This window comes from Martes martes (genome assembly GCF_963455335.1).
Source record: "Martes martes genome assembly, chromosome: 9".
Taxonomy (NCBI): Eukaryota; Metazoa; Chordata; class Mammalia; order Carnivora; family Mustelidae; genus Martes; species Martes martes.
In genome coordinates, this window is record NC_137896.1 from 20458092 (window position 1) to 20468935 (window position 10844).

General features: G+C 56.7%; 1 protein-coding gene across 1 annotated transcript in view; it reads left to right on the forward strand.

The window, feature by feature from the left end:
- KIAA1755 overlaps positions 1–8259 on the forward strand; it is a gene marked incomplete at its 5' end in the record, with an annotated part of 39280 nt that extends 31021 nt beyond the window's left edge. Inside the window, 4 exons of the mRNA XM_080813588.1 lie at positions 345–483; positions 2142–2264; positions 2882–3103; positions 7038–8259. Of these exons, the coding sequence (XP_080669714.1) occupies positions 345–483; positions 2142–2264; positions 2882–3103; positions 7038–7739 (1186 nt within the window). The 3' untranslated portion in view covers positions 7740–8259. The remainder of the gene's footprint in view (positions 1–344; positions 484–2141; positions 2265–2881; positions 3104–7037) is intronic.
- Between the last annotated feature and the right edge of the window lie 2585 nt (positions 8260–10844).

Below are 10844 nucleotides of genomic sequence, written 5' to 3' on the forward strand. Positions count from 1 at the left end.
ACTGATGTCCATGCCGCACACTCAGAGTCTGATTCAGCTGGCTCCGGGTGGGTGTGAAGATTTGAACCCAGATCTGTCCAGCTCACTTCATACCCTCCCGGGGAAGAGGGGGGGTGTCATTTGCTTTCCTGCTGTGTCCTCTGGTCTTCCCAGTCCCTTGGAAGGCCAAGTCTGAGGTCCAGAGAGGTATAGGGACCTGTCCAAGGTCACACAGCAACTCAGCAGCTGGAATCCCCAGGCCAGAACCACGGAATTGGTGGGGGGTTGCAGGGGGTTGCTGCTGGGCGGGAGTACTGGTGGGGAGGAACATCTGGGGCCCTCTCTCCCCCTCTTCCGCCTCCCAGGAGCCATCTGGCTGAAGCTGTTGCCTTGTACGGCCTCGTGGATGAGCGGCTGCATGTCCTAGTCAGCGCATCTAACCATCTCCTGGGGAGGCTGGAGCTCCGGATCCGCTTGGGCCGTCTGGAAGCTGCCATCCTCCAGGTGAAAGGGGAGGCTGGCTTCCCTGCAGAGAAAACCCTGCCCCAGGTCCTGCCCCAGCAGGCTCTCTGCTCTGGTGTAAGGACACAAGGCTGGCCATTCTTCAATGCCAGGCAGGCCTCCGGTGACATGGCCGTGACATGGCATTCTCTAGGTGCCGGACGGGTAAAGACATAACCCCCCCCAAAGCCCTACTTACCCCGCCAAGCCCTGGGCCGGAACCTCTGCATCTACCAGGATTTTCCACCCTATCCCTTGCCAGTGACATGGGAGGATGGCGGGATTCCTCCCACTCATCGATGAGGATGCGGAGGCTGGGAGACATGACATCACCTGCCCGTGGTCACACACCTGGGGATCCCGGAGCCTGCCCCTGGCATCGCTGCTCTGACTGCCAGGTTCTCGAGCCAGTGCACCCCTCCAGGCTGGAGCTGTGGAGCATGCAGGCAGCGTGGGCGCTAATCCTGGCTCCAGCCACTGATTATGACCCCAGGCAGGTTATTTCACTGTTCGCTGCCTCAGTTTCCCCATCTGTTCAGTGGGGAATAATGTTAGTGCCTGCCGTGCTGGGCTTTTTTTTTTTTTTAATTTATTTATTTGTCAGAGAGAGAGAGCGAGTGAGCACAGGCAGACAGAGTGGCAGGCAGAGGCAGAGGGAGAAGCAGGCTCCCCGCCGAGCAAGGAGCCCGATGTGGGACTCGATCCCAGGACGCTGAGATCACGACCCGAGCCGAAGGCAGCCGCCCAACCAACTGAGCCACCCAGGCGTCCCCGTGCTGGGCTTTTTGAGGATAAAATGAGTGAATACATACTCTTGAAGGCATCCCAGAGTGAGAAGGGGACTTTTGCTCATGGGTTTGAGAGCCGCTGTCCCTTACTGATTCCTCATGTCTGCCCCATTTTGCCCCTGAATAAGTTGAGGCCCAGAAAGGGGAAGTGACTTGCCCAGTCGATACACTGAGTTCATAGCACCTTACTTATAGCACCCATGCACCTTACTCTAAGAAGGCAGCTTTTCCTCTGGCACTGTTTGTACACCCTTGGGGATGGGAAGCTCACTACTCTCAAGGCTGCCTCTTTTATGATTAGTGGCAGCTAGTGGTTAGACTACGCGAAATTTGCTACCCTGTGACTTGGTTCAGACAAGTGTGCATGATGCTGGCCAGGCCAGATGCCCTCTGGGGTCCCCTTCGGGGAGTACTCTCCCCTTCAGGTATTTGTTTTGATTTAATTTAATTTAATGTAATTAATTTAACTTAATTTATTTGAGCAAGAGAGAGAGTTAGCAAAAGAGAAGGAGCAGGGGGACAGGCAAAGGAAGAAGGAGAAGCAGATTCTCTGCCTAACAGGGTGCCCGAGGCAGGGCTCGATCCTGGGACTATGTGATCATGACCTGAGCCAGGGGTAAACACTTAACTGACTGAACCACCCAGGCACTCTTTCCCTTCAGGTATCTGAAGCTCGTGACAATGCACCCACCCTCCCCAAGCTATCACTCCTGCCCAGACCTGGGAAGGTGTCAGTCTAGGCCAGTGGGCACGGGTCCAGCCACTGAACAACTGAGGACGAGAAGATCCCCATCTTCAAGGGAGTTGGGGAACTGGCTGAGAGACATCCCCTAGGTACCCCCACCATGTCCAAACCTCCCTCCCCTGCCCTAGGTCAGCAACTGGATGGAGCAGGAGGGGAGCCGGTGCCTACAAGTGCTGACCCCCAAAGACAGAAGCTTGGAGACCGTGGAGAAGGCACATGTGGAGTTTGAGGACTTCTTTCTCCAGGCTGCAGTGCGTTCCTAAGACTGGGAGTGGGACCAGGGCATATGGAGAGGGCAGTGGAGTAGGAGGGCATGGCTGGGGCAAAGGTGTGGAGGTTGGAGAGCACAATGAAACTCCCAGAGATAGTAAGAAGACCCGCTGAGATCACGAAGGGTTCAGCTTAGATGCTATCTCCTCCAGGGAGCCTTCCAGGATCACCCCTAGACCAAAAAAACCTCTCTCAGAATCCCTGGAAGATTTCATTAAATGCAGATTCCAGGGTCCCACTCAAGACCTATTCAGTCAGGCTCAGAGGTCGGGGCAAGGAGTTTGCATCCTTGATGTACTGGACCCTAGTTCAGCCCCTTTCAGTTCTCAGGGAGTTCCTAGGCCAGCAGGGACTGGGGGAAACATGTGGGGACATGCTGCAAGAGCCCCAAACCCAGACCCTGGCTCAGGGAAGTTTTCCAGAAGGAGATGACCCTAAGTGGGCTGCTGAGGCAGAGGCCTGGCCCCGTTTTACAGATGAGGCAACAGAGGTCTGGCAAGTGTCACCACCCAGCGGCCGGACAGTGGAGGTTCCTGACCTCCAGAGGAGGCCTCGGCTAGGACAGGAGCTGAGTGGATTCCCTCCTCTCCCTGCTCAGGCCCAGTACCGCCGTGGCCTGGAGCTGTCCAAGCAGGCGGCCGAGCTGGGAGCCGCAGCCAGAGGAAGCAACGCGGCGGGAGGAGCAGAGTTCCCGGAGCTGGCAGCCTTCGCTTCCACCCAGCGGGCCTTCCAGGCGAAGCTGACCCACTTCTACATGGCGGCTGAGCGGCAGCGCACGGACCTGGAGACGCTGCTCCACCTGCACCTCTTCTGCAAGAAGGTGAGCCTTGTGGCCGCCTGCACGGACCCTCCCCGCCCTCTGCAGCCGCGAGCTGGGGTGGGGACAGCAAGCAGCCCCTGTGCAGCCCTGGGCTCTTCGCGTGACTCCTTCTGTGACCCTGTAGGGTGGGAGGAAAGCATGACCTGCATTTTCTAGAAGAGAAGCCAAGTGGGAGAGGACAGGTTAGCCCCCTAAATCAGTCCTGGCTGATCTCTGACCCCAGCTTGTCGCACTACACCCGGCAGCCTCCCAGCGACCCGAATGTCAGCTCTCAGAGGACACTCAGAAATCACCTGCTTCTTCAACACTGGGATTAGGGGAAGGGTGCCGGGTGTTTTCTGGAATCCAATCAAAGCCATAGACTTTGTCTCCAGGGGTAGCTCACTATGACGACTGCAGGTAGTCAGACCAGGTCAAGAACGTTGATCTTGCCCCATCCCCCTGTTGCAGAGCTGGGAAAACAGGATCAGAGAAGGGTTGTCATTTAGCCAACATCACACAGCAAGCTCACGGCACCATTCTAGTGCTTCTTCCCATGCCTCACTTTGCCCTGCACAGATGGTGGGAGCTGGGGAAGGGAGGGGCGGTTGGAAGAGGTGGGCCTGAAAGGCTTCTCTGAGCACCCTCAGAACAGAGGTCTCAGTCCTTGCCAGGAACCCAGAGTTTGGCTAGGAGTGGGGAGGAGAGCGTAGGGGTCCTCTGGGGGACGGGAGTGCGGTAGTGCTGGGGTAGGAGGCAAGAAGAACTCCTTTGCTTTGCATTCATCATCTATTCGTAATCCAGTGCAGCAAGGTTGAGTGGTCCCATTCTACAGATGAGCAAACTGAGGCCCCAAGAGGGAAAGGGCTTTGTGTAAGGCCACACAGCTGCAGAAAAGAAGATTTGGAATTTAAACACAGATGGATTCATGATGCTCTCTGTTCTTCTCCAAAGATGCGAGGGCAGGTGGTAATAGATTCCCCTGTTCCATCAGGTGTGATGATGATGATGATGGTGATATGATTATTACGAGATGAGCCCACATTAGTGACTGTGGACTCCATGCCAGACACTCCAACAAGTGTTTCACAAACCTTGCTTGACTTGATCTCATCATCTCTGTTTGTTTTTTTTTTTAATTTAATTTTTTTAAAGTAGGTTCTATGCTTAACGTGGGGTTCGAACTCACACCCCGAGATCAGGTCCCACGGTCTACTGACTGAGCCAGCTGGGTGCCCCTAATCTCACCATATCTTTATGAGGGAGGGGTGCCAACATTTTCCCATTCTGCGGATGCGTAAACAGAGGCCCAAAGACGGAAGTGTCTCGCTCATGTTTCCCCAGTGGGCCAGTGACCAAGCAGGATTTGACTTAAGACCCCCCATCCCACCTCTCCCAAATCCATTTAATCAAATCTCTCATTTTCCTGGTGGAGAACTAGGCTTAGGAGGACAAGGGAACAGCCCGGGCTCCTCCAGATGGGCCAAGAACCCACAGTTCTGGCCCAGGCCCAGTGCCCTCAGACTCACCCCCTCGCACAGAGTGTGGGAAGGGCCAGATGTCAGGCTGGCCCAGCACACTGGAGACAGAGAACACGGGATGCTTTGGAGGGTGGCAAGAGGGACTCTGGTCAAGTCCCGCCTGGGGCAAAGGGAGGACAGGCCACTCTCTGTCTCTGTGGGGCCGCTGGCAAAGGATGTGGTCAGTGGCACCAAAGGGACCTCCTCCCAGCTGACAGGAGAGAGCCAAGCAGTGGCCGCATCTGAGGCTCAGAGTCAGGGACAGCTTCGGTCCTCACAGGCCGTGTGACCTCAGTGACGGTCTCTACTGCTCCGGGTCTCAGCTCCTTGTCAGGAATAATGATCATAACAGTGATCCTAACCAGTGCCTCTGTAGTTCCTATTCCATGGCGGCCCTGTTCATCATTCACTTGTCATCTTATTGTCACACCCACCGTCGGAGGCAGGTGCTATGATTATGCCCATTTTATGCATGAGGAAACACAGAGAAGTCAAACAACTCCTCCAGGGTCACACAGGGGGAAGTGGCAGAGCTGAGATTCCAACCCAGGTCCCCCAGCTCGGGGGCCAGCCTCGCTGGGTAGTGAGAGGAGGAAATGAAATGTAAGTAACCCTTCCCCCTCCCACCCCGGGGCTATATTCTAATTTGGTATTATTATTATCGGCTCCGATATGATCATCATTAGTAGCAGTAGGAGCGGTGGTAATGCCTCATGGGTTGAGGGCACCTGGCAGCTTCTCTCCCTTGCTTACTAATTTCAGCCCAGATCAGCCCCGTAGAGCAGACTCGCGGCGACTCTGTGCCTTCTCACTCGCTCTTCCTCGAGACCTGCTGGTTTCTTGTCTTCAGCGCTCAGCTCACATGCCGCCCCCCCCAACCCCGCCTGGCTGTCTGCCCCCCTCCCCCGCCCGTCTCTCTGGTCACCCTGTTTGTCTCATTTCACGGTGCTCACTGTGATCTGGAATGATCCTGTGGCTTCATCACCGGGGAGGTGAGCCCTAGGACCGTGTCCTCATCCTTCCCACGTGCCTGGGGCAGGGTCGGCCCCCATGGGGGTCAAGTGGAGGGAGAGTGAGGAGTGAGGCGGAGGAAGGAAGACTGGGGGGAGGGGGGCGTGTGGGAAGATAGAGCTCTCCCTGCCCCACCCCCCCAGGCCTGGAAATCCTACAGGAGGTGGGAGCCTGACTTGGAATCCTACCATGGCCATCTCACTGTTTGACCTGGGCAGGCCCGTGCTCCTCTCTGGGCCTGAATCCTAATCCACACACCCAAGGGTTGGTAAGATGATGGCTAAGGGGCTGCCCATCCCTGCCCAGCCCAGCCTGGAAGATGGAGTCCCAGCCGGGCGGACTGACAGACAAGACAGCCCTGGGCTGGGCTCAGCCCCAGGCTGAGAGCGTGCGTCCGGCAGCTTTGGCACTAAATAATAATAAAACAATTGTGCCGCTAACAGAGAGTTATGGAGCCCTTTCCCAGCCATGAGCTCCGTGTGCTGCCGCGAATATGAAGCCATTTATCTAAAGACAAGTTCCCTTAATCCGCGGAAAGATGGTTTCCTTGGAGAAAACGGTTCTCCAATCCCCACAGCTAACAGCTCGCTGTCGGCTTCTAAATTAATGGAGAGAAAGATTATGTTTTTCACGAGCTGCTGGGAACGTGTTGGCTCCTTTGCAGCCTGCAGACATTTTGTGGGTGAAGTAGGGACAGCAGAATCCCAAAATGAGGCAGAGGCCCAGCTGAGTGGGGGGCCCCCCCAGGCCTGGGTCGCTGGTGGTCTCTCCCCGGCTGGACCAGTTTCCCTCGTGCAAGGACCGGCTTGGAAGATAACTCTGTGGAAAGCTGGACACACCTGAGTTCAAGTCCCAGCCCTCTCCTGTTTGCCACGAGACCTGGGGCAAGTGATTTCATGTGTCTGAGACTTGGTTTCCCCCTCTGTAAAATGGGCTGCTGGTACCGTTCGGTGCAATCATACATGAGCTACGCAGAGCTTGGCAAACAGTCGGTGCTCAATAAATACCCATGAGATGCCTCCCTCCGTGCCACTCAGAATGGGTGAAGACAGTGTTTCCACAATCCGAGAACCCAAATGATCCTCCAGTACCACCTCCCCTTCTTGAGAAGGAAAGGCAGAGCCCCAGCAAGGGGTGAGTCTTTGTGGGCCCCCGAGGGGAGGAGACCATCATGCCTGAGGCTCCGAAGGGGGCTGAGGACCGTTTGCTGATGGCAGGTGTGTTTACCTCAGGAAAGAGAGGGGACCCGTTGTCTTCACTGGCAGCAGAGACACTCAGGGCCACGCGGAGGAGGCCAGGACATTGACTGGGCGCTTCTTATGACTTCAACCCAGCCGTACTTCCTCTCTGCTTGGAGATGGGCCTCCCTGTCCTCATGTCCTGCTCCTAGACTAAACCCCACCTCCCTCTCTTGTCGCCCCCAGATGATCTGGTTTCACACAGACTGCCAGGACCTGATGAGGCAGCTCAGGCTGGGCAAGGCTCAGAGGGCCAGCCCTGGAGACCAGCGCCGCCTCAACCACTACCGGCAGCGCCTGGCCTCGGAGTTCCCCGCAGAGAAGCTCACGGCCATGGGGCTGCAGGTGGCCTCCCTGAGCCAGGAGGGCCTGGGCCAGGACCTGTGGGAGGAGGCCCGGGTGAGACACGAGGAGATCCAGACCCTTCTGAAGAAGGCCCTGGCCCACTGCCCATGCCCAGAGGGGCCCAAGGCCCGCTCAGCACCCCCAGAACTCAGAAGGGCAGCTGCCAAGGGCCAGGGTCCGAATGGAGATGTCGCTTCCAGGGGAAGGTGGGGCCTGCCCGCTTCGGACTTACCGGGCCTGGACCGTTTACCAAATCCCTGTTGGCCTCGGGCCCCCAGAGAGGGACAGAACAGAAATGTGCAGGCGGGCTTTCTGCCCCAGGAAGCTGGCCGGCCCGTAGAGGCTGAGGAAGGCAAAGGCCCCCAGGAGCCCTTTCGGTTTCCAGCCCCTGAGCCCTTCTTTGACCCCCTCTTCTCCCGGCAGCGACTCCCCAGGCAGGGTGAGACCCCCCACCCCACGGGGGGCAGCTTCTCCTCAGAGGGGACAGACTCACAGACGTCTCTGGAGGACTCACCCCAGACGAGTCCCCCTGCCTCCCTCTAGCTAGGACCTCCAGCAATGTCACTGGGCCCCAGAGAGCGGCTGGGGAGGGACCCAGCGACAGGAGGGAGCTGCGGAGCCCTGGCTGGGGCTCGTGAGCACTCACTGTGTGTTTGGCCCACGCTGGGAGAGGGCAAGGGGCTGAACCTGTTCCCTGCTCCAGAAACCTCTAGGAAGACGTGACTCACCATCAGCAGAGTGAGAATGGAGGGCAAGGCGGGACACGGTGGAGCCCAGGACCGACTCCACAACCCCTGGGGCCCGTGGTGGAAAGAGCTGTTGGTACAGACCCTTCCAGAGGTCAGTCTTAGGCAAGCCAGACACCCACCGGGAGTGCCGGGGTGCATAAGCTTCCCCTGGGGGCCCACGGGACACGGTTGCCAGAAGTGGGGGGATTCGGGCACGGCTTCTGATCCGGGACGGGGATCCCGGTGCCTGTTTATTTGGCTGTGATTTCAGGAACCAGTGGTGGAGGAGAAGGGATGTGAGTGTGGGAGGGGAATAAAGGGTGTGTTGTCAAATGAATCAGTGCCCGCTGACTGTTTATTCTCTGGGCCGGCCTGGGGCAAAGTGAATCCCAGAAGGAGGAAGGGCAGGGGAAGCTCGTGCTCTCTCTCTCAAGGGCTCCTCCCACCGACAAGGCCATCCTCTCACCCTCCAGGAACCCCTCTCCCCCTCTGATGTTCTGTCTTCTCCTCTCCCCACAACCATTGCAGACTCTATGAATTCTACTCCCCCCACCCCGGGTCCCCACCCCCCCCCCACCTCTTTAGGCACCGCTTCTGGTGCCCAGTGTCTTAGCATCGTGCTGGTGGTTGGGGTGGGTGAGAGTGGGGAGACCACGTGTCCATCCAGCAGGGGGACAGGCCCCTCTGATCTCACGGTGAAGCAGGAGAGTAAGGTTCTTGTCCCACGGAGTTGAAGAATGAATCGCGGGGACAAAGGAGAGAGTAAAGCGATGGAGTTTTACTAAACAAGAACACGGACCGAAGACTCTCAGGAGTGAGAAGGGTCCTGACAGGGAGGCCGACCTGGGCCCCCACTGACACTCTTTTATTTAGGACTGATCAGGGGGCCTGTGGCCTTATCACTCTTGTGCTGTCTTGGTTTGAGTAAGGACTGGTGATAACATCTTGAATAGCTTACTTCTTCTTTGGGGCCAAGTTATTCTTTGCTGGTCACAATGTGACTGTCATAAAAAGATTCCCCACCTCTGACGCCCAGGGCAGGATAGTCTGCTTTGTTCCCTTATTTCTGGTTTTGTTAGGCCTCAGCATATCTGGGATTTCTGTGAGCCTAATCAGCATATCTGGGATTTCTGTGAGCCTAATCACGTAGCTCCCTACCTATCTCTCTCTACCTAGCCCTGCCTGTCCCTTCTCGAGTATCTAAGGATTCTATTTATTTATTTGACACACACAGAGAGAGAGAGGTCACAAGTAGGCAGAGAGGAAGGCAGAGAGAGAGAGAGGGAAGCAGGCTCCCTGCTGAGCAGAGAGCCTGGTGCAGGGCTTGATCCCAGGACTCTGAGATCATGACCTGAGCTGAAAGCAGGGGCTTAACCCACTGAGCCACCCAGGTGCCCCTCTTATTGAGTATCTAGAAGACTGTGAGGCTTTCACATCACCCGGAGTAACCCTGGCTAGCGCCTCCGTTGAAGGTCATTTTGCTGGGAAAGGGTGAACCCCCCATCTCCATCTAGAATGCATTAACAAGGTGGCCTCTGGGGGCCTGGCCCTGGAATTTTCCTGACTCTAGGCAGAGGGTGGGCACTCAGCTCAGCTCTGAAAAGAGAGGGAGGCGGGACTGGAGTGTGCCTAGGGGGACGAGGCGAGTATTTCTTTGGAGACGGCTCAGCAAAGAAAGTAACACAAACCTCAATGCCCAAGATGGCTTCAGCAATCTTCTAGGACTCCAGATTTTTTTCACGTGCGGTCTGTGGCCTGTCTGCCTCAGAGCCTTGAGCAGAGCTGATCAAAGGCAGCTTCCTAGGGGGTCCCACCCAGATAATTAAAATCAGGGCCTTGGAGCCAAGGCAGGGCTAGAATCTGCCTTTGTCATCAAGAGCTCAGGTGTTTCTCCTGTGACAAGGTGAGGTGGGGTATGGTGGGGCAACACTTGGAGCCGGGGTCTGAGCTGGGCTGGCCCCCCAGCCCAGACCAGCTCTCATTCTTGCGTTCCACTCTCCTGCCTTCCGTCCACACTGGCCAGAGGATGCAGGAGGCGGTTGCTGAGCCCACCTCCATCCATGCCTGTTGCCTCAGAGGGGGGCTGAAGGCTCTTAAAATGCTGTTGCTATAGCAACGGCATCCAACCAGTGGGGACCACTGGCAGGGAGCCAGGGCACCTGGGGTGCAAGGATGGAAACTAACTTTGGAGAGAGGAGAATACAGACGCTGCAAGGGAGGGGGGGGGACGGGGAGGGGGATGGGTGGCTCCGGAATCCTTGCAAGGGAGGCCTCCCCAAAGCCATCTTGTGCATCCCTCTGTCTCTAAAAAGAGCCAAACCCCAACATCCTGTCTACATCCAGCAGTGCATGGTGGGGAGAGGGGATGCAGGAATGGAATCTAATGATGAACGATGATATATACAAATAATAAATAATAATATCAATAGCTAACATTTCGTCTGCAATTTCTTTGTGCCTAGCTCGGGACTAAGCACAGTAGACGCTTTCCAGGGCTCCCTGGATCTTTCACAACAGTCCTTTGAGGCCAATACCAAGTTCACTCCATCTTAATGAGGAGGAAACAGACACTTGATGTGCCACGCAGCAAGTGGCAGAGTCAGGACTTGGGGCCACGCTGACATTTTGGACTCGTCTTGGGACAGTTTGGGCTGATTGCTGCTTCTGCACTGGCCACAGGCTTTGTCCCCTCAGAAATCGTGCTGAGCCTGGCCGCTGCTGTGTACCCCAGCCGCTTCTGCTGGGCTGGTCTTGGCCCTCTGCGCGCAGCACCTCCGGTCTCCCGTAGCCCGCGAGCCAGTGTGGCAAAGTGGTCAGTCACGTGGCTCCGGAGCTGGACAGACCAGATTTCCGCCCGGGCTCTGTGCCTCAAGGGCTGTGCATCCTTGGCCAGGTGGTGCTACCTTTCTGTGCCTTGGTT